At 36.7% G+C, this 24,014-nt stretch overlaps 1 protein-coding gene across 2 annotated transcripts in view; it reads left to right on the top strand.

The window, feature by feature from the left end:
* BLTP1 (bridge-like lipid transfer protein family member 1) overlaps positions 1 to 24,014 on the top strand; it is a gene marked incomplete at its 5' end in the record, with an annotated part of 191,446 nt that overhangs the window by 35,783 nt on the left and 131,649 nt on the right. For both annotated transcript variants that reach the window (XM_079697870.1, XM_079697869.1), the window contains 9 exons: positions 261 to 417; positions 826 to 904; positions 3,924 to 4,015; positions 5,331 to 5,448; positions 11,401 to 11,556; positions 11,832 to 11,929; positions 14,464 to 14,642; positions 14,809 to 14,915; positions 15,922 to 16,127. In XM_079697870.1, the coding sequence (XP_079553996.1) occupies positions 261 to 417; positions 826 to 904; positions 3,924 to 4,015; positions 5,331 to 5,448; positions 11,401 to 11,556; positions 11,832 to 11,929; positions 14,464 to 14,642; positions 14,809 to 14,915; positions 15,922 to 16,127 (1,192 nt within the window). The remainder of the gene's footprint in view (positions 1 to 260; positions 418 to 825; positions 905 to 3,923; positions 4,016 to 5,330; positions 5,449 to 11,400; positions 11,557 to 11,831; positions 11,930 to 14,463; positions 14,643 to 14,808; positions 14,916 to 15,921; positions 16,128 to 24,014) is intronic.

The following is a 24,014-nucleotide window of genomic DNA, read 5'->3' as shown; positions in this document are numbered from 1 at the left end:
TTACCTTTGTCTTATTTGATAGTAGTATATTAAGTGCTCAAAGCTCATTGATCTCTGGAAGTATAAAACAGTCTTTCATTTTACTGAAAGGAAATTATGGTAGGTGTTATTTTGTGACTTATAATTTTTTTTTCAATTTTATGTCTAATTGTTAAATAAGATAGCAGTGGTAATAGAAAGTTATAATACTGATTTTGTCTCTTATCAGAGGTAATTTTATTTGAATAACTTGTCATTATTCTTTCTTCCTCCTTATTTAGAGATTGTTTATGGAAGTTCTTCTTCCCTCCTGATTATCAAGTTCTGAAAGTCTCTGAAATTGCACAGCCTGGGAGACCAAGACAGATCCTTGCTTTTGAACTACGAATGAATATTATTGCAGATGCTACAATTGACTTGCTGTTTACCAAAAATAGGGTAATTATTGAAATAATATAGTAGAAAATTATGTGTAAAATTTGAACATTATTTTCCAGAGTATCTTTCTGGCGACTAGTCCTATACTCAGATTCATTTCTATGAACTTCCCTGACCCCCACCCCCAATAATTGTATGTATGTTACTTTCATTAAGTGCCAAATAGTAGAAAGAAGTTAATTAATAATAATAGACCTTTATACTATAGTCTGATTCATTTTCTCCTTTAAATCTGGCCAAACTTTTTTAGTATATTTTTGGTATAAATTTGAACTTTTGCTCTTAGGAACTTTTAATACCTATTTAATATTATTGATGATTAAATTTTATCTTTGATAATAACTGAAAAGTAAAGATGGGAGTGTAATTATAATAAATGCCTCATGAATTATTTTTTGCTTTTGGTAGGAAACAAATGCTGTACATGTAAATGTAGGAGCTGGCTCGTATTTAGAAATTAATATTCCAATGACAGTCGAGGAAAATGGTAAGCTACGATGACTGTTTTTCTGTTTTAAGTGATTAGTAGGGGAATAATTAATATATAAATAATCATTAATCCAGTTAGGCTAGAATTAATGGGGTTTTCTTTTTCAGCTTTTTATTCTATTTTGATGTGTCTGTAGTTAGTAAATACTATATTATTCACGCACTTGGAGAGAAGGGAAAAGTGTTTTAATCAAGCTAGGTCTTATTATTCTGTGCTTTCATTATACCTTACACTTCTTTTGTAAGTTTGTGTGTAATTTGCTTAGTGTATGTTTTTCCTGTTAGTCTGTTGCTCTGTGAAGGCTGATACTACGTATTTCTTTTCACTGGTGTATACCTGTGCCAAACCCAGGACCTGGCACGTGGTCCATGGGCAGAAATAGATTGAATGACTAAAAGGCTTTGTTTTAGGTTGTATTGTTAGTAGATTTTTGTCAGGAAGTAACCTGGGTACTTTGAATAGCATAACTTTAAGAAAGCAGAATATTTCATATTTAAAACATTAAGTCATGCCCTGATTAGCTGTAGTTTTATCTGAGCTAAGATAATCTAAGTTCATTATGAATTTGAAATTTGGGCTCTGATACAGGTTAATCAGTAACATGATTAAATACTTTATTGTTAAATTTATCAAAATATTATATAGTCTCCCTCATTTCTCCTTGTTCTTCCCATCCTCTTATTACATTTATAACTGAGACCAGTTGAAGTGAAGTTCTGCTTTATTTCTTCACTTTCTTGAGAGTATGGAGAGTAGCAACTCACCAATGTTTTTAAATTACTGAAGAGCAATGTTACTATTGCTAAGTATAATTAGAATAAGTTTTATGTAATTCTTGGCTCTCTTTTCTTGTTTCTGTCACTCATTTTGTTGCTACAATAAGAAGAAAACAGGCAAAGGTGTTGACTAGATTTATTAGCTTGCATAAAAAGGTAGCAGTTGAGTCTGCCTGCTTAGATAATTAATTGAAAAAGTGACTGAGAATGAGATAGTATATCTTTTCCCTGTAACTTTAGGGCTATTACACTGAAGAACTAAAACCTTATCTTAGTTACTTTTAAAAGAATAACCTAAGTCTTGAAGCAGATGCTTGAGATTCTCTAGGATTTAGAGTAGTCAGTTGGAAAGAAGCATCTTTCAGGATAGCCTTAATTACTGATATATAGGACCTGTAATTCTGTAGGGGAAGAGGCTGTTGAGGGTTGCACAGAATTGAGAATGGTTCAGTTAAGGGAGTGCTTCTGCCTTTTTTTTTTTGATTTATTTATTTATCTTTGGCTGCGTTGGGTCTTCGTTGCTGCGCACGGGCTTTCTCTAGTTGCGGCGAGTGGGGGCTTCTCGTTGCGGAGCATGGGCTCTAGGCACGTGGGCTTCAGTAGTTGTAGCACATAGGCTCAGCATTTGTGGCTCACGGGCTCTAGAGCACAAGCTCAGCACTTGTGGTGCACGAGCTTAGTTGCTCCGCAGTATGTGGGATCTTCCCAGACCAGGGCTTGAACCCGTGTCCCCTGCATTGGCAGGCGGATTCTTAACCACTGCGCCACCAGGGAAGTCCCTCTGCCTTTTTAAACTGATGATGCATATAGGAAATAATATTTGTACAGATTTTTGGGGGGTACATTTATTGGTGCACTGGGGTAGACCATCTGAGGACTGAGGCATCAATATCTTGAGCATATACCTATTATGAATTCATGGGAAGTGCCACAGCACACTGACTGTTGAACTGAATGAGTTAAGTGTCTAAGGAAAACCCAGTCAAGTTCTTGGTAAAGGTTAGGTGGCTTTTAAGATGACTGTCTTCAAAGGGAAAAATAAACTTAGTTCTTAGACAGTAACAAAATATAATTCAAAAACATTTAAAAACTGGTCCCAGAGATTCAGGTGTTTGGGGAAAAAAAAATGCCCAGAGCAGGATGCATGTTGAATTAGCCATATAAGAATGTTCATAGTGTTAGGGTTCATAGGAGGGCAGTCCATCAAGAAAAGAAGTGAAATACTCTGAACCTTTCTGCTTTTATTCAGAGTGGGGCTGTGTTGTTTGGTAACTGTCACTATGTAAGGAATAGGGTTTTTTTTGTTTAGCAACTATCATTACACATTTTTTTTTAATAATTTGTGCAATCTCCTGACTTCTCTCCTACCTATCCTTGCCCTGATGGGTGGATTTTGAACAAGGGTATGATATATTAGATCCATCCTATTCCTTTTTTTTTTTTTTTTTTTTTGCGGTACGCGGGCCTCTCACTGTTTTGGCCTCTCCCACTGCGGAGCACAGGCTCCTTACGCGCAGGCTCAGCGGCCGTGGCTCACGGGCCCAGCCGCTCCATGGCATGTGGGATCCTCCTGGACCGGGGCACGAACCTGTGTCCCCTGCATCGGCAGGCGGACTCTCAACCACTGCGCCACCAGGGAAGCCCCCCCCACCTTTTTTTTATACTGTCTTTTCTACAGACAGATTTTAGACTCTTCGAAGTCATTTAGTGAAAGGGTCTGTCCTGGGTGGTGGAGTAGATTTGGATTTCTGGCATTGCCTATCTGTAGCTATGACTAACTCAAGATTTTCTTATTGGGATATTCAAAGCCATGTTTTCAATACCTCTATAATAAAGCTGGTGTTTTAATTTCCCCCCAAAAAAGAAAAAAAAAGCAACTGTCATTACTTAAGGGGTAGTTGAAAATATGTACCCTTGAATCAGTGAAAAAAAAGACATGGGAGCAGTCTTAAATATTTGCACACTATCATTTGGAAAATAGACTTGTAGTTTTGCACTGGAAAGCAGAGTCAGGATAGACCTTATGGAACTCTTTTTCATCAGAGCTGTCCGAAATGAGAAAGGTTACCTATTAGATAGTATACTCCACATTATTGGGGGTGTGTTTAAATAGTGACTGATTACTATTTTTCAGGAATTCCTTCTTTGGGTGGTGGGGTAATTTGTTTCCAGTCCAAAATTTTTAATTATATGTATATATTTCTTTAGGTTCTTAACTTTTATGTTTTCACTTATTTTAGGTTACACCCCTGCAATTAAAGGACAACTCTTACATGTTGATGCCACTACCAGCATGCAATACCGGACTCTTTTAGAAGCAGAAATGTTAGCAGTAAGTCTAGAGTATATGATGATATGCCTACGTCCATAAAATACAAATTTGGTTTTAATTTTTTAATATAAAATTTTAATGGCCAGGAGGTCATCGAATGGTCAGTCTTCTCATTCAAGAACAACCAGATGCTCTTGACCATGTTTTTGGGTAGAGGTGTAGATTCCCAATGCCGTGGACTCCCTTTGGCATCTCTCTGTTGCTCTTCTTTTGGGGGAAATGAATATAAGGCAACACTACGTGGGTTTTTGGCCTTTAAAAATGTGAAAAGTTCTCGGTGTATTGTTTTTAAACGTCACTGTATGGCTAGACTAGCTGTCTCCTATGCTGTAAGTAAGATAATTTTTTACTCTATGTTTTCTGGCCCCATCAGATTCTTTCTCAGGGCTTAATAATTCATTGTCCTTTTTTACTTGATGAATAAGGTACAAGGAAGAAAATCTTATTGATACCCTGAATTGCTCCATATTAGAAACAGAATAAATATGGAAATGCTCATGATTGAAAACTGCAGGTCAGGAACTCATTAATCAAGCAGATTATTATTTTTTCTCAGGGACGACAACAATAACAACAATAATAACAAAAGTCACTGTGTAGAATGGCTGTTATTTAGAGAGGATTCTTTTATATTAGATGATATCATTAGGTCCTTAATTGCTTGTCTAAACAAGCATATTTATATATGATATATGTAAATTAAGAAAATTTTGCAGTTACCAAGAATATAATGAATACTATAAATATGAATATTCAGCATTTTAATGAATTCCTGAGCTATTGCTGATAAATGGTGCTGTGCAATAACGGTATTCCTGGCCAGGCAGCTCTTGCCTTTGCAGAATTGCCAAGCTTTGGCAGGTGGAATATACCACAAAGCATCATGTCAGATTTATAACTACTGTGCTGTCAAATGAGAACCGAGGAGGCACTGGTGGCCAGACTTCTGTGTGACAGTATACATTGCACTCTACCCTGCCTGACCCTGAGCCTCTCACTTAACAGATTAGGTTTAAAGAAGAGTTAATGAAGTTGGCTGTTACTCTGTTTGTTTAGCTACAGTATCAAAACTGTAGCCTGATTTGTTCTTAAAGTTTTTTGGCCACATCATAGCTTAGTATTTTAAGGAGCTGGATGTAACCATGGATACTGACCTTTAGCCACAGCAATATTAAAATCTCTAAGGGACATTCTGTTTGGCTCAGTAGGAAAATAAGTTTTAATTACTCACCAGTTTGTGCGAGTTCATTTCTAATGCTGTCACACAATGTCATATTTTAACCTCTGACATTGTTACCTAACATTTGATTTGCAGTTTCACATCATTGCCAGCTACCCCCGAATATGGAACATGCCACAGACATGGCAGTGTGAATTAGAGGTTTATAAAGCCACCTACCACTTCATCTTTGCACAGAAGAATTTCTTCACAGGTAATTTTCTAATAAGTATAAATACAATGAGATCTGAGATTTATCATAGTGAACTTGTGTATAGTCAATAAGTTTTGCTTTTAGATTCAACATAGGGACTTGATGACACAATTCATACTTTCTTTTACACTTCTTTTGGGGCCAAGTTTATCAAAGGAAAAACTTAAATATACATGTTCTATGCTGTCTTCTAACCCAAACAAGGAAAATATTAACCCCAAATAGGGCTTAGGAGGAAGTGCAAGAACTCATTTTTGTGTCAGTCTAGTGGGGGATAAGTTGGGGAAGATGAATCAGTTTCTTTCTCTTCCTGAATTAGGCATCATTGTGGCTCTATTATTTTGTTTTAGTTAGTAATCCACAGACAGTATATTCAAATAGTCAAATATGTTAGTTTTGTATTTGGAGTCCCTACTTAACTCCTTTCTGTTGGCATGTATAATTAAGTTGATGCTGTCATTAGGTGGAAAAAATTCTTTTATTTCTTGCAGCATATTATGATAGCTACTCATTATTTTATGATTATGGGAACATGTGGTCTTAGTCTCTGAATGACATAAATACTGCTACATAAAAATAAGCATTTTTTGAGCCTTTCTGTAAGAAGTTTAGCCAGAGTTGGTCTGTTTTTCTAGGATCAGTGGCTACCCCAGAACTCCTAATATTTGCTTGACTGATTGCTGCATTTATCTGTTTGTCCATCCACCCACCGATCATTTACAAGTATTCTGTGCTGAATACTAATATTTGTGGGTATAGCAGTGATTAAGATATTCACAGGTTTCCCTGTCCTGACATTACTTACTAGCAATATGATGTTGGCCAAATTTCCTAATTGTTTAAGCTTCAGTTTCCTTATCTGTGAAATAGGGATAACAATTTCTAACTTAATTTTGCTATTGCTAGAGTTTTGGCCTTTTATAATAACGCCAATACTATAATATGTTCAATCAGTGGTCTTCTGTAGTTGTTTTTTGCTTTAATCAGGAGCCTTATCGTGGGGATTAGATAGAATGATTCTGTATTTTTGCAGTTGTATAATGCTTCTCCAAGGCTCAAGTCAAGGTCCCAGTAGTAGAAACTTTGACAGAGTCCCTGGCAAGTTAAATTTTTGTCAGTGAAGCTGAATATTGAATAAGTACTACTTAATTCAGATTTATGAAAAAAATAATAGCTAAAACTTAGTGTGTATTAGTGTCTGTCTCTGTTCTAAGCAGTTTCACATATTAAATCATTAAATCCTCATAATAATTCTCTGAGGTCAATTTTATTATCATTATCCTTATTTTACAGGTGAGGGCAGTGAGTTACAGAGTGGTTAAGCAATTTGTCGAGGGTTACACGACTAAGTCAAGCTAGGATTCCAACCCAAATAGTCTGGTTCAAGAATCTGTTTTTATATAGATAGCTTCTTTGCATAATCTTTTCCTTCTCACTTAAGATTTTATCATTTCTAACTTTGCTAATCTTTTAAAATAGATTCCAGTTTCTTTCTTTTTAGACTTTTTAAATTATAAATTATTGAATTTATTTAAACTTAAAGAAAAAACCCAGTATTTTCAAGCATTCAATACTTCATATTGTTTTTCCTCCATAACTTCACAATCTCAGACTTTAGCAGTGCCAAGAATACTTGGAGTAGAAGTATAAATTTCTCAAAATTTAAACTTTATTTTGTAGTAGTGCTTACATTTAGACTGAATATTGTATTAGCTAAACAAGTACACATTTCCTTAATTACAATTGTGATTTTTCTTAAATTATTTTCTTTCTCTAACTCTAATCTTTATGCTTATACCTATTTAACTTCACTTTTTTAGTTATTTTTTTCTAAAATTCATTTGGAGAAATTTTAAAAATATAGAAAGGTACAAAACTTAAGTTCTCATCTCCCAGATTTAACAGCTGTAACATTTAGATATATTACTTCTGAAAACTATGTTCAATAATAGTGGTGAGAGTGGGCAACCTTGTCTTGTTCCTGATATTAGTGGAAATGGTTTCATTTTTTCACCATTCAAGACGATGGTGGCTGTGGGTTTGTCATATATGGCCTTTATTATGTTGAGGAAAGTTCCCTCTATGTCTACTTTCTGCAGGGTTTTTATCATAAATGGGTGTTGAATTATGTCGAAGCTTTCTCTGCATCTATTGAGATGATCATATGGTTTTTCTCCTTCAGTTTGTTAATATGGTGTATCACATTGATTGATTTGCGTACATTGAAGAATCCTTGCATTCCTGGAATAAACCCCACTTGATCATGGTGTATGATCCTTTTAATGTGCTGTTGGATTCTGTTTGCTAGTATTTTGTAGAGGATTTTTGCATCTGTGTTCATCAGTGATATTGGCCTGTAGTTTTCTTTCTTTGTGACATCCTTGCCTGGTTTTGGTATCAAGGTGATGGTGGCCTCGTAGAATGAGTTTGGGAGTGTTCCTCCCTCTGCTATATTTTGGAAGAGTTTGAGAAGGATAGGTGTTAGCTCTTCTCTAAATGTTTGATAGAATTCGCCTGTGAAGCCATCTGGTCCTGGGCTTTTGTTGGTTGGAAGATTTTTAATCACAGTTTCAATTTCAGTGCTTGTGATTGGTCTGTTCATATTTTCTATTTCTTCCTGATTCAGTCTTGGCAAGTTGTGCATTTCTAAGACTTTGTCCATTTCTTCCAGGTTGTCCATTTTATTGGCATAGAGTTGCTTGTAGTAATCTCTCATGATCTTTTGTATTTCTGCAGTGTCAGTTGTTACTTCTCCTTTTTCATTTCTAATTCTCTTGATTTGAGTCTTCTCCCTTTTTTTCCTGATGAGTCTGGCTAATGGTTTATCAATTTTGTTTATCTTCTCAAAGAACCAGCTTTTAGTTTTATTGATCTTTGCTATCGTTTCCTTCATTTCTTTTTCATTTATTTCTGATCTGATCTTTATGATTTCTTTCCTTCTGCTAACTTTGGGGTTTTTTTGTTCTTCTTTCTCTAATTGCTTTAGGTGCAGGGTCAGGTGGTTTACTCGAGATGTTTCCTGTTTCTTAAGGTGGGATTGTATTGCTATAAACTTCCCCCTTAGAACTGCTTTTGCTGCGTCCCATAGGTTTTGGGTTGTCGTGTCTCCATTGTCATTTGTTTCTAGGTATTTTTTTATTTCCTCTTTGATTTCTTCAGTGATCACTTCGTTATTGAGTAGTGTATTGTTTAGCCTCCATGTGTTTGTATTTTTTACAGATCTTTTCCTGTAATTGATGTCTAGTCTCATAGCATTGTGGTCGGAACAGATACTTGATACAATTTCAATTTTCTTAAATTTACCAAGGCATGATTTGTGACCCAAGATATGATCTATCCTGGAGAATGTTCCATGAGCACTTGAGAAAAATGTGTATTCTGTTGTTTTTGGATGGAATGTCCTATAAATATCAATTAAGCCCATCTTGTTTAATGTATCATTTAAAGCTTGTGTTTCCTTATTTATTTTCATTTTGGATGATCTGTCCATTGGTGAAAGTGGGGTGTTAAAGTCCCCTACTATGATTGTGTTACTGTCGATTTCCCCTCTTATGGCTGTTAGTATTTGCCTTATGTATTGAGGTGCTCCTATGTTGGGTGCATAAATATTTACAATTGTTATATCTTCTTCTTGGATCGATCCCTTTATCATTATGTAGTGTCCTTCTTTGTCTCTTCTAATAGTCTTTATTTTAAAGTCTATTTTATCTGATATAAGAATTGCTACTCCATCTTTCTTTTGATTTCCATTTGCATGGAATATCTTTTTCCATCCCCTTACTTTCAATCTGTATGTGTCTCTAGGTCTGAAGTGGGTCTCTTGTAGACAGCATATATATGGGTCTTGTTTTTGTATCCATTCAGCCAATCTGTGTCTTTTGGTGGGAGCATTTAGTCCATTTACATTTAAGGTAATTATTGATATGTATGTTCCTATTCCCATTTCCTTAATTGTTTTGGGTTCGTTATTGTAGGTATTTTCCTTCTGTTGTGTTTCTTGCCTAGAGGAGTTCCTTTAGCATTTGTTGTAAAGCTGGTTTGGTGGTGCTGAACTCTCCCAGCTTTTGCTTGTCTGTAAAGGTTTTAATTTCTCCATCAAATCTGAATGAGATCCTTGCTGGGTAGAGTAATCTTGGTTGCAGGGTTTTCTCCTTCATCACTTTAATTATGTCCTGCCACTCCCTTCCGGCTTGTAGAGTTTCTGCTGAGAGATCAGCTGTTATCCTGATGGGGATTCCCTTGTGTGTTATTTGTTGTTTTTCCCTTGCTACTTTTAATATGATTTCTTTGTGTTTAATTTTTGACAGTTTGATTAATATGTGTCTTGGTGTATTTCTCCTTGGATTTATTCTGTATGGGACTCTCTGTGCCTCCTGGACTTGATTAACTATTTCCTTTCCTGTATTAGGGAAGTTTTCCACTATAATCTCTTCAAATATTTTCTCAGTCCCTTTCTTTTTCTCTTCTTCTTCTGGAACCCCTATAATTCGAATGTTGGTGCGTTTAATGTTGTCCCAGAGGTCTCTGAGAGTGTCCTCTGTTCTTTTCATTCTTTTTTCTTTATTTTGCTCTGCATCAGTTATTTCCACTATTTTATCTTCCATCTCACTTATCCGTTCTTCTGCCTCAGTTATTCTGCTATTGATCCCATCTAGAATATTTTTCATTTCATTTATTGTGTTTTTTATCGATGCTTGATTCATCTTTAGTTCTTGTAGGTCCTTGTTAACTGTTTCTTGCATTTTGTCTATTTTATTTCCAAGATTTTGGATCTTGTAAATAGAATCTTGGATCATCTTTACTATCATTATTCTGAATTCTTTTTCAGGTAGACTGCCTATTACCTCTTCATTTGTTAAGTCTGGTAGGTTTTTATCTTGCTCCTTCACCTGCTGTGTGTTTTTCTGTCTTCTCATTTTGCTTATCTTCCTGTGTTTGGGGTCTCCTTTTTGCAGGCTGCAGATTCGTAGTTCCCATTGTTTTTGGTGTCTGTCCCCAGTGGCTAAGGTTGTTTCAGTAGGTTGTGTAGGCTTCCTGGTGGGGAGGACTAGTGCCTGTGTTCTGGTGGTTGAGGCTCGATCTTGTCTTTCAGGTGGACAGGTCCACGTCTGGTGGTGTGTTTTGGGGTGCCTGTGTCCTTATTATGTTTTTAGGCAGCCTTTCTGCTAATGGGTGGGGTTGTGTTCCTGTCTTGCTAGTTGTTTGGCATAGGGTGACCAGCATTGTAGCTTGCTGGTCATTGACTGAAGCTGGGTGCTGGTGTTGAGATGGAGATCTCTGGGAGATTTTCGCCACTTGATATTATGTGGAGCTGGGAGGTCTCTTGTGGACCCGTGTCCTGAAGTTGGCTCTCCCACTTCAGAGGCACAGCAGTGACTCCTGGCTGCAGCACCAAGAGCCTTTCATCAGCTCTGGAATTCTACTGCCTTCGGCGTGATTCTTTTTCCTGTCTGCTTATAGCTCTCCCAGCACCCGGTTCTAATCAACAGGGAAGAGCTCAATCACTGCATATCTTTTTAATGAACAAAATTTTTGTTAATGTGTACGAAGTAACATGGCAAAATTTTGAGTTCAATGAAAAAAAGTAATTTAACTTGTACATCTAGGATAGTGTAAAAATCTACATAGAAAAAAGAACTAGGATGAGATATATCCACAATGTTAGGTATCTTGGTAACAGAATATCAGGTAATTTTTTTTCCTCTTTTATCTTCTGAAGTTTCTTTAAAAACATAATAGGTATATGAAATGCATAAAAGTTTTCTTATTTGGAACTGTGATTAGTAAGTAAGCATTTTTACTGTCCAATCATTTAGCTACATCTTAATCACCTTTTTGTATAAAAGTTCTTTTTAGGTAACAATAGGAAACTTTTTGGTGTTAGAATATTTTTATTTTGTTTTCTGAATTTCAATTAATTTTACATTCTGTCTCCTACCTCAATAATTTTAGATTTAATTCAAGACTGGTCAAGCGATAGTGCTCCAGACATTTTTTCATTTGTTCCATATACATGGAATTTTAAAATCATGTTTCATCAATTTGAAATGATTTGGGCAGCTAATCAGCACAATTGGATTGACTGTTCCACTAAACAACAGGAAAATGGTAAGTACTTTTTAAAAATTAGGTTAGTATTCTGTTCATTAAGACAAATACCAACAAAGAAAACTGGTATTGATTTTTGTAGTTTTAATAGATACTAGAATTGATCTTCTTTTCCATTGTCTTATAAGACTCTCAGAGAACTATTTCAGAATTTGTATTACACTAAGTATATTAAATTTAATTTTGTTTAGGTGTGTATTTAAGGCAGTTTTTGTTTAAAATTTTTTTTTAATGAAAAGTAAATTTCTTTTCTTTTTTTTTTTTTTTTTTTGCAGTGTACCTGGCAGCCTGTGGCGAAACACTAAACATTGATTTCTCTTTGCCGTTTATGGACTTTGTTCCAGCTACATGTAATACCAAGTTCTCTTTAAGAGTACGTATAATTAGATGCATTGTTTATTCCACAAGGTTTATTAGTAAATTTGATTTCCCAGCACTTACCTTTACTCTCTCCTGCCCATCCTGTTGCCACCCTGAAGTATTTTGGTTTTCCACCATTGTTCACTAACTTCTGTGGCACAGAATTGCCTGTTTCTTTTTTGTAGTTAACTGTAATATTCTGCCTTTCCCCTAAGTTCCCCAAGTTCCCCTAAGAAGTTGGGCAGTAACTTGAAAAGATATGTGTACCCCAGTGTTCATAGCAGCATTATTAACAATAGCCAGGATATGGAAGTGACCTCAGTGCCCATTGACAGATGAATGGATAAAGAAGATGTGATATATATACTCACTGGAGTATTACTCAGCCATAAAAAAGGATGAGACCTTGCCATTTATGATGGATAAATGGATGACCTAGAGGGGTATTATGCTTAGTGAAATAAGTCAAACAGAGAAAGACAAATACTGTATGTCTTCACTTATATTTGGAATCTAAAAAACAAAACAAATAAACAGATAAAACAGAAATGGACTTCCAGATACAGAAAACAAACTAGTGGTTACCAGAGGGGGGAGGGGAAGGAGGAAAGGTGAAGTAGGTGAAGGAGATTAAGAGATATAAACTACCAATTATAAAATAAGTCATGGGGATGTAATGTACAGCACTGGGAATATAGTCAATATTTTATAATAACTTTGTATTGATATAGCATATAATCCATAAAAACACTGAATTGTGTTATATGACTGAAATGAATATAATATTGTAAATCAACTATACTTCTATTAAAAAAAAAACCTGGGCAAAAAAAAAAAAAATTCCTTGAGTCAATTATTTTGTTAGAGCTCATTTCTGACCTCTGTGACTAATCTATATGTTCTCTTAAGAACTTATTCTAGGTCTAATATTAGTCTGTGAACTGGATTTTACATTTCTCTATACAGTTGACACTTGAACAATGTGGAGGTTAGGGACGCTGACCCTCCCTGCCATCATAAATTCGTGTGCAGTTACTTAGAGTCAGTTCTCCTTATATCCTCCATATCCTTGGTTCCTCTGTATCTGAGGTTCAGCATCTGCAGGTTCAACGAACCACAGATTGTGTAGGACTGTAATATTTACTGTTGAAAAAACATCCATGTGTAAGTGGCCTGTGCAGTTCAAACCTGTGTTGTTCAAGGGTCAGCTGTATTTCAGTCCTAATTTTAACCATGAATTCAAGGAATAAACCCCATGATCCAAAAGCCAGCTCTTAGGAGTTCAAAATTCATGGTACACCTAACTTTAAGGTATACAATCATTGGTAGTTGTAGTATTGATGGAGGTTATGAAGGTAAAAAATAGCAGCAATAATAAGAGCATCCAGCAAGTATTAACATCTTCTTTGTGCCAGACACTTCTCCAAGTGCTTTATGTGTAGTAACTCATTTAATCATTCTCAGAACAACCCTCTTGTAGTAGTTGTTGTTATTATCTGCATTTACAGAATAGGAAACTGAGGAGGCAAGTTGATATAAGTTGTCATATAGCTAGTGAGTGGCCAAGTTAGAATTCGAGCCCAGGCAGTATAGTTTAGGGCTCCACTCTTTTAACCACCCCACTGTGTTGCCTGTTTAGAAACCAAGCATCAAAATGAGCAAAGATTCAGGGACCTATAAGGAAAAAAGTGAAACTCAGTGAAGATCCTTTGATATAATTCTTAAAAGGCAGTTGAGGAACCAAGACTTACTAGAATCAAAATAGACAATCATGTTTTTTAAAATACAGAACATATTCCACCTGAGCTTATATTAGCTGATTTTTAATTTTTTTTTACTGAGTTACGTGTGAAATATCCAAGGAAACCCATGGAAGATAATCTTCTTACTGTTTTCTAGAAACTGTGCTGTTTATTTCCCTGATTTTTTTCCCTGACTTTCTTTTACTTAGAGATTTTATTTTTATTATTATCTTTTTTAAAGAAGGTTAATTAATTAATTAATTTGTTATTTTTGGCTGTGTTGGGTGTTCATTGCTGCGTGTGGGCTTTCCCTAGTTGCGGAGAGCAGGGGCTACTCTTCGTTGTGGTGCACAGGCTTCTCATTGCGGTGGCTTCTCTTATTGTGGAACATGGGCCCTAGGTGCGCGGGCTTCAGTAGTTGTGGCACTCAGGCTCCGTAGTTGTGGCTCGCAGGCCCTAGAGCGCAGGCTCAGTAGTTGTGGCACACAGGCTTAGTTGCTCCATGGCATGTGGGATCTTCCTGGACCAGGGCTTGAACCCATGTCCCCTGAATTGGCAGGTGGATTCTTAACCACTGCGCCACCAGGGAAGTCTCATTCTTGACTTTCTACGCAGAGTTTAGTTTCAGTCAATGTAAGATCTTATTCCAGTTACTTACCTGATTATTCAGTGTAAAACCTGCCATTTCAAATTTTGTTTATTTTCTGTTTAATTGATTATTATAGATAAGCTTGCCTGTAAATAGTAACCTAACAAATTTATGTACCTATTTTGTTACTTTGGGTTATTATAAATTATTTTTTAGGGAGAAGATGTTGATCTTCATTTGTTTCTACCAGATTGCCACCCTAGTAAATATTCATTATTTATGCTGGTAAAGAATTGCCACCCAAATAAAATGACTCATGATACTGGTATTCCTGCTGAATGTCAAAGTAGCCAGAAAACAGTTAAACCAAAATGGCGGAACATTACTCAAGAAAAGTAAGTACTTAATATTAGTGATCTAAGTATTTTGTGTTTATGTGGAGAAATTACTCTTCTAATTCTTTAAAAGAATGGTAGTAAAATTTGATTATCTGTAACTGGTGTCTGTATACAATCAAAGGAATAAGTACCAGACTAGAAACTTTATTTTTACTCTTCAAAGGGCTGGTTGGGTTGAATGCTGGACTGTCCCAAGTGTCATGCTTACAATTGATTACACATGGCATCCAATTTATCCACAAAAAGCAGATGAACAGCTAAAACAGTCATGTAAGTGTTTTTATATAATTTGTACGTTGAAATATCTAATGTTATAATTGATAAACATCAAAGATACAAGGAGAAATTAAAAATATTTGGAAATGCATCTATTGGCAATTTTATACATTTAAAATCTTTTAAGGATTTTGGTATAATTACAGCTAACTTTCATTGAGCGTTTACTATATATCAAGTACTATATCAAATACTGTATATATCAAATACTAGGCCAAGCTGTTTCCTGGTTTACTTTATCTCATTTAACTCTTCAAGCAACTCTGTGAGATAGATGTTATAATTATTATTGTCATTGTAGAGTTGAGGAAATATGCTCAGAGAAAGTAAGTAATTTTCTCAAGGTCTGCTGAGCTAGAAGCAGCAGAGCTGGAGTATGAAGTTAGGTATATGTAAATCTGTATATTTAAAGCACTAGATTTTGTGAAATGTTAGTTTCTTTAATGCATTTTGACAGCTGTCATATCATTTATAGTTTCCCTGAGGCTTAAGTGCTGCTTTATTTGGATCCAAAGTGGAATTAGAGTCAAGTGATATTTTCTGTGTATTTTTCCAGTGAGTTAAGTTTTTAAGAATAGTCTTTGTAACTTTCTCATATGTATATGTTGATAATGTCACACTGCATTTGAATAGCTGTTTATGTGAAAATAAATTTATAGTTTAATGCCTAAGTATAGTTAAAGCCTAATTGTGACCCAGACTTACAGTATATTGACAGAACTTGATGAGAATGTTGCCTTAGTTAATGGGAATTTTTCATCGATTCTTTGAAGTTTGATTTATTTTATACATATTTCAATGAAGTCCATTCTTTATTGCATTCTTAACTATTAATCTTTCAGGTTTGTTTTCATTATATACTACAGATATTTTATAGCATTAGTTGCTTTCATATTTGCAAAACAGAATTTCTTAGTGACTAGTTCGTTGAAGAACTTTTAAGAGGTGCTTTCCTCCCTCACCCCTCAAACATTATTCTTTTTTCCTCAATTTATTCCAGTGTCAGAAATGGAAGAAACAATGCTATCTGTATTAAGGCCATCCCAGAAAACAGACAGAGTTGTTTCTTCTCCCTCTACTTCTTCACGTCCACCTATTGATCCCTCAGAACTTCCACCTGATAAACTTCATGTAGAAATGGAACTTTCTCCAGATTCTCAAATAACTCTCTATGGACCTCTCTTAAATGCCTTTCTATGTATAAAGGTAAGAATTTTAAAAGAACCTCCATATATATATATTTTTTTTTGCAGTACGCGGGCCTGTCACTGATGTGGCCTCTCCCGTTGCGGAACACAGGCTCCGGATGCGCAGGCTCAGCGGCCATGGCTCACGGGCCCAGTGGCTCCGCGACATGTGGGATCTTCCCGGACCGGGGCACGAACCCATGTCCCCTGCATCGGCAGGCGGACTCTCAACCACTGCGCCACCAGGGAAGCCCTATCTTGAGTTTTAAAAATTGACTGTTGGAATTCAGGATAAAATCCAATATTTATTTACCTTTCTATTTGTGTTTGAATTTGTCCATGCTTCTGAGTTATATAAGCACAATTAAATCAAGCAGGTTCAAAGTAGGACCTGTATTATTTAGAGGCAGATGACAGTAGAGAATAGAGGAAAAAGCCCCAGTTCTGCAACTCAGTATATTTGGGATTTTAATATTTGCCCTACCAGTAATTAACTGAATGACCTTAAGCCCTTCAATATCCTTTCCTATGAAATGATATTAATTGGCCATATATCCAGAACCCTAACCAGAAAATAAATATGTCAATAACCAAAATGCAGAATTTACCAAAATACTACCTTGGTTTTAATATTGAGCAAATGTAGTTAACGGTGTTAATTAGAATATTTTAACAACTTTTTCATTACTACTGACAGATCAAATAGGCAAAATTTAAATTTGGAATTAATAGGAAGAAAAAAGAATTTCAATTAAAAAAGAAATTTAAATTCTGATGCAAAAGAAACCAGATATTAATTGTTGAAACACTTCTGAAATTCGAATACTTAAGAAACCAGGATGAACTGTGTGAAAGGAAATTTTGGTAACTGTTTATAATGTTTTTGTCACAAGTAACCAAAATGAGACATTCTTATTAAAGCTGTTAAAACATTCCTGATAAATATTCCAACTGTAATATATAAATTACAGATTTAGCTAATTGGATTTAGCCAAATTTATTTATTTATTTATTTATTTTATTAGTTTCTGCTTTATAACAAAGTGAATCAGTCATACATATACATCTGTTCCCCCATCCCTTCCCTCTTGCGTTTCCCTCCCTCCCACCCTCCCTATCCCACCCCTCCAGGCGGTCACAAAGCACCGAGCAGATCTCCCTGTGCTATGCGGCTGCTTCCCACTAGCTATCTACCTTACGTTTGGTACTGTATATATGTCCCTGCCTCTCTTTTGCTTTGTCACAGCTTACCCTTCCCCCTCCCCATATCCTCAAGTCCATTCTCAAGTAGGTCTGTGTCTTTATTCCTGTTTTACCCCTAGGTTCTTCATGACAATTTTTTTTCTTAAATTCCATATATATGTGTTAGCATACGGTATTTGTCTTTCTCTTTCTGACTTACTTCACTCTGTATGACAGACTCTAGGTCTATCCACCTCATTACAAATAGCTCAGTTTCGTTTCTTTTTATGGCTGAGTAATATTCCATTGTATATATGTGCCACATCTTCTTTATCCATTCATCCGATGATGGACACTTAGGTTGTTTCCATCTCCGGGCTATTGTGAATAGAGCTGCAATGAACATTTTGGTACATGTCTCTTTTTGAATTATGGTTTTCTCAGGGTATATGCCCAGTAGTGGGATTGCTGGGTCATATGGTAGTTCTATTTGTAGTTTTTTAAGGAACCTCCATACTGTTCTCCATAGTGGCTGTACCAATCCACATTCCCACCAGCAGTGCAAGAGTGTTCCCTTTTCTCCACACCCTCTCCAGCATTTATTGTTTCTAGATTTCTTGATGATGGCCATTCTGACTGGTGTGAGATGATATCTCATTGTAGTTTTGATTTGCATTTCTCTAATGATTAATGATGTTGAGCATTCTTTCATGTGTTTGTTGGCAGTCTGTATATCTTCTTTGGAGAAATGCCTATTTAAGTCTTCTGCCCATTTTTGGATTGGGTTGTTTGTTTTTTTGCTATTGAGCTGCATGAGCTGCTTATAAATTTTGGAGATTAATCCTTTGTCAGTTGCTTCATTTGCAAATATTTTCTCCCATTCTGAGAGTTGTCTTTTGGTCTTGTTAATGGTTTCCTTTGCTGTGCAAAAGCTTTGAAGTTTCATTAGGTCCCAATTGTTTATCTTTGTTTTTATTTCCATTTCTCTAGGAGGTGGGTCCAAAAGGATCTTGCTGTGATTTATGTCATAGAGTGTTCTGCCTATGTTTTCCTCTAAGAGTTTGATAGTTTCAGGCCTTACATTTAGGTCTCTAATCCATTTTGAGCTTATTTTTGTGTATGGTGTTAGGGAATGATCTAATCTCATACTTTTACATGTCCCTGTCCAGTTTTCCCAGCACCACTTATTGAAGAGGCTGTCCTTCCTCCACTGTACATTCCTGCCTCCTTTATCAAAGATAAGTTGACCAGGGGCTTCCCTGGTGGCGCAATGGTTGAGAGTCTGCCTGCCGATGCAGGGGATACGGGTTCGTGCCCCGGTCCGGGAAGATCCCACATGCCGCGGAGCGGCTGGGCCTGTGAGGGCTGTGAGGCCTGTGAGCCATGGTCGCTGAGCCTGTGCGTCCGGAGCCTGTGCTCCGCAACGGGAGAGGCCACAACAGTGAGAGGCCCGCGTACCGCAAAAAAAAAAAAAAAAAAAAAAAGATAAGTTGACCATATGTGCGTGGGTTTATCTCTGGGCTTTCTATCCTGTTCCATTGATCTAACTTTCTGTTTTTGTGCCAGTACCACACTGTCTTGATTACTGTAGCTTTGTAGTATAGTCTGAAGTCAGGGAGCCTGATTCCTCCAGCTCCATTTTTCGTTCTCAAGATTGCTTTGGCTATTCGGGGTCTTTTGTTTTTCCAAACAAATTTTGAAATTTTTTGTTCTAGTTCTGTGAAAAATGCCAGTGGTCGTTTGATAGGGATTGCATTGAATCTGTAGATTGCTTTGGGTAGTAGAGTCATTTTCACAATATTGATTCTTCCAATCCAGGAGCATGGTATATCTCTCCATCTATTTGTATCATCTTTAATTTCTTTCATCAGTGTCTTATAATTTTCTGCATACAGGTCTTTTGTCTCCTTAGGTAGGTTTATTCCTAGATATTTTATTCTTTTTGTTGCAATGGTAAATGGGAGTGTTTCCTTGATTTCATTTTCAGATTTTTCATCATTAGTGTACAGGAATGCCAGAGATTTCTGTGCATTAATTTTGTATCCTGCTACTTTACCAAATTCGTTGATTAGCTCTAGTAGTTTTCTGGTAGCATCTTTAGGATTCTCTATGTATAGTATCATGTCATCTGCAAACAGGGACAGCTTTACTTCTTCTTTTCCAATTTGGATTCCTTTTATTTCCTTTTCTTCTCTGATTGCTGTGGCTAAAACTTCCAAAACTAAGTTGAATAAGAGTGGTGAGAGTGGCAGCCTTGTCTTGTTCCTGATCTTAGTGGAAATGGTTTCAGTTTTTCACCACTGAGGACGATGTTGGCTGTGGGTTTGTCATATATGGCCTTTATTATGTTGAGGAAAGTTCCCTCTATGCCTACTTTCTGCAGGGTTTTTATCATAAATGGGTGTTGAATTATGTCGAAAGCTTTCTCTGCATCTATTGAGATGATCATATGGTTTTTCTCCTTCAACTTGTTAATATGGTGTATCACATTGATTGATTTGCGTATATTGAAGAATCCTTGCATTCCTGGAATAAACCCCACTTGATCATGGTGTACGATGCTTTTAATGTGCTGTTGGATTCTGTTAGCTAGTATTTTGTTGAGGATTTTTGCATCTATGTTCATCAGTGATATTGGCCTGTAGTTTTCTTTCTTTGTGACATCCTTGTCTGGTTTTGGTATCAAGGTGATGGTGGCCTCGTAGAATGAGTTTGGGAGTGCTCCTCCCTCTGCTATATTTTGGAAGAGTTTGAGAAGGATAGGTGTTAGCTCTTCTCTAAATGTTTTATAGAATTCGCCTGTGAAGCCATCTGGTCCTGGGCTTCTGTTGGTTGGAAGATTTTTAATCACAGTTTCAATTTCAGTGCTTGTGATTGGTCTATTCATATTTTCTATTTCTTCCTGATTCAGTCTTGGCAGGTTGTGCATTTCTAAGAATTTGTCCATTTCTTCCAGGTTGTCCATTTTATTGGCATAGAGTTGTTTGTAGTAATCTCTCATGATCTTTTGTATTTCTGCAGTGTCAGTTGTTACTTCTCCTTTTTCATTTCTAATTCTATTGATTTGAGTCTTCTCCCTTTTTTTCTTGATGAGTCTGGCTAATGGTTTATCAATTTTGTTTATCTTCTCAAAGAACCAGCTTTTAGTTTTATTGATCTTTGCTATCGTTTCCTTCATTTCTTTTTCATTTATTTCTGATCTGATCTTTATGATTTCTTTCCTTCTGCTAACTTTGGGGTTTTTTTGTTCTTCTTTCTCTAATTGCTTTAGGTGCAGGGTCAGGTGGTTTACTCGAGATGTTTCCTGTTTCTTAAGGTGGGATTGTATTGCTATAAACTTCCCCCTTAGAACTGCTTTTGCTGCGTCCCATAGGTTTTGGGTTGTCGTGTCTCCATTGTCATTTGTTTCTAGGTATTTTTTTATTTCCTCTTTGATTTCTTCAGTGATCACTTCGTTATTGAGTAGTGTATTGTTTAGCCTCCATGTGTTTGTATTTTTTACAGCTCTTTTCCTGTAATTGATGTCTAGTCTCATAGCATTGTGGTCGGAACAGATATTTGATACAATTTTAATTTTCTTAAATTTACCAAGGCCTGGTTTGTGACCCAAGATATGATCTATCCTGGAGAATGTTCCATGAGCACTTGAGAAAAATGTGTATTCTGTTGTTTTTGAATGGAATGTCCTATAAATATCAATTAAGCCCATCTTGTTTAATGTATCATTTAAAGCTTGTGTTTCCTTATTTATTTTCATTTTGGATGATCTGTCCATTGGTGAAAGTGGGGTGTTAAAGTCCCCTACTATGAGTGTGTTACTGTCGATTTCCCCTCTTATGGCTGTTAGTATTTGCCTTATGTATTGAGGTGCTCCTATGTTGGGTGCATAAATATTTACAATTGTTATATCTTCTTCTTGGATCGATCCCTTTATCATTATGTAGTGTCCTTCTTTGTCTCTTCTAATAGTCTTTATTTTAAAGTCTATTTTGTCTGATATAAGAATTGCTACTTCATCTTTCTTTTGATTTCCATTTGCATGGAATATCTTTTTCCATCCCCTTACTTTCAATCTGTATGTGTCTCTAGGTCTGAAGTGGGTCTCTTGTAGACAGCATATATATGGGTCTTGTTTTTGTATCCATTCAGCCAATCTGCGTCTTTTGGTGGGAGCATTTAGTCCGTTTACATTTAAGGTAATTATTGATATGTATGTTCCTATTCCCATTTCCTTAATTGTTTTGGGTTCGTTATTGTAGGTATTTTCCTTCTGTTGTGTTTCTTGCCTAGAGAAGTTCCTTTAGCATTTGTTGTAAAGCTGGTTTGGTGGTGCTGAACTCTCCCAGCTTTTGCTTGTCTGTAAAGGTTTTAATTTCTCCATCAAATCTGAATGAGATCCTTGCTGGGTAGAGTAATCTTGGTTGCAGGGTTTTCTCCTTCATCACTTTAATTATGTCCTGCCACTCCCTTCCGGCTTGTAGAGTTTCTGCTGAGAGATCAGCTGTTATCCTGATGGGGATTCCCTTGTGTGTTATTTGTTGTTTTTCCCTTGCTGCTTTTAATATGATTTCTTTGTGTTTAATTTTTGACAGTTTGATTAATATGTGTCTTGGTGTATTTCTCTTTGGATTTATTCTGTATGGGACTCTCTGTGCCTCCTGGACTTGATTAACTATTTCCTTTCCTATATTAGGGAAGTTTTCCTCTATAATGTCTTCAAATATTTTCTCAGTCCCTTTCTTTTTCTCTTCTTTTTCTGGACCCCCTATAATTCGAATGTTGGTGCGTTTAATGTTGTCCCAGAGGTCTCTGAGACTGTCCTCTGTTCTTTTCATTCTTTTTTCTTAACTTTGCTGTGCAGCAGTTATTTCCACTATTTTATCTTCCACCTCACTTATCCATTCTTCTGCCTCAGTTATTCTGCTATTGATCCCATCCAGAGTATTTTTCATTTCATTTATTGTGTTTTTTATCGATGCTTGATTCATCTTTAGTTCTTGTAGGTCCTTGTTAACTGTTTCTTGCATTTTGTCTATTTTATTTCCAAGATTTTGGATCTTGTAAATAGAATCTTGGATCATCTTTACTATCATTATTCTGAATTCTTTTTCAGGTAGACTGCCTATTACCTCATCATTTGTTAGGTCTGGTAGGTTTTTATCTTGCTCCTTCACCTGCTGTGTGTATTTCTGTCTTCTCATTTTGCTTATCTTCCTGTGTTTGGGGTCTCCTTTTTGCAGGCTGCAGATTCGTAGTTCCCATTGTTTTTGGTGTCTGTCCCCAGTGGCTAAGGTTGTTTCAGTAGGTTGTGTACGCTTCCTGGTGGGGGGGACTTGTGCCTGTGTTCTGGTGGTTGAGGCTCGATATTGTTTTTCTGGTGGACAGGTCCATGTCTGGTGGTGTGTTTTGGGGTGCCTGTGTCCTTATTATGTTTTTAGGCAGCCTCTCTGCTAATGGGTGGGGTTTTGTTCCTGTCTTGCTAGTTGTTTGGCATAGGGTGACCAGCACTATAGCTTGCTGTTCGTTGACTGAAGCTGGGTGCTGGTGTTGAGATGGACATCTGTGGGAGATTTTCGCCGCTTGATATTATGTGGAGCTGGGAGGTCTCTTGTGGACCTGTGTCCTGAAGTTGGCTCTCCCACTTCAGAGGCACAGCACTGACTCCTGGCTGCAGCACCAAGAGCCTTTCATCTACCTGGCTCAGAATAAAAGGGAGAAAAAATAGAAAGAAAGAATTAGTAGAAGAAAGAAAGAGAGAGAGAAAGAAAGGAAGAAGGAAAGGAAGGAAGGAAGGAAGGAAGAAAGAAGTAAAGGAGGGAGGGAGGGAGGGCAAAGGACGAAAAGAAAGAAAGGAGGGAGGGAGGGAGGAAGGAAAGAAAAAGAAAGCGAGAAAGTAAGAAAGAAGGGGAGGGAGGGAGGAAGGACAGAAAAAAAGAATGAAAGAAAGAATGAAAGAAAGACAGGAGAGAGGGGAGGGAGGTAGGAAAGAAAGAAAGAAAGACAGGAGAGAGGGAGGGAGGGAGGAAGGAAAGAAATAAAGACAGGAGGGAGGAAGGAAGGAAAGAAAGAAAGAAAGAAAGACAGGAGGGAGGGAGGAAGGAAAGAAAGAAAGAAAGAAAGGGGCAGAGGGAGGGAGAGAGGATGGGAAGGTAGGAAAAAAAGAGAGAAGATAAAGTAAAATAGAATAAAGTATAAAATATAGTAGCGTTATTAAAAATAAAAAAAAGTAATTATTGAAAAAAAAACAAAAACAAAAACGGACGAATAGATCCCTGGGACCTATGGTGGAAGCAAAGCTATACAGAGAAAATCTCACCCAGAAGCATACACGTACACATTCAGAAAAAGAGAACAGGGGGGAAAAAATTGAAAATCTTGCTCTCAAAGTCCACCTCCTCAATTTGGGATAATTCGTTGTAAAAAGAAGAAAAGGGGAAAAAGTCTGAAATCTTGCTCTCAAAGTCCACCTCCTTAATTTGGGATAATTCGTTGTAAAAAGAGGAAAAGGTGGAAAAATCTTAAATCTTGTCCTCAAAGTCCACCTCCGCAATTTGGGATGATTCGCTGTCCATTCATGCACTCCACAGACGCAGGACACATCAAGCGGACCGTGGAGCTTTATTCCGCTGCCTCCGAGGCTGCACAGAGAGATTTCCCTGTCTCTTCTCTGCTCTCACAGCTCCCGGGTCTCAGCCTTGGACCTGGCCCCGCCTCTGCGCGTAGG

The sequence above is a fragment of the Hyperoodon ampullatus genome (genome assembly GCF_949752795.1).
Source record: "Hyperoodon ampullatus genome assembly, chromosome: 1".
Lineage (NCBI taxonomy): Eukaryota > Metazoa > Chordata > Mammalia > Artiodactyla > Ziphiidae > Hyperoodon > Hyperoodon ampullatus.
This window is presented reverse-complemented; position numbering and strand designations above follow the sequence as displayed.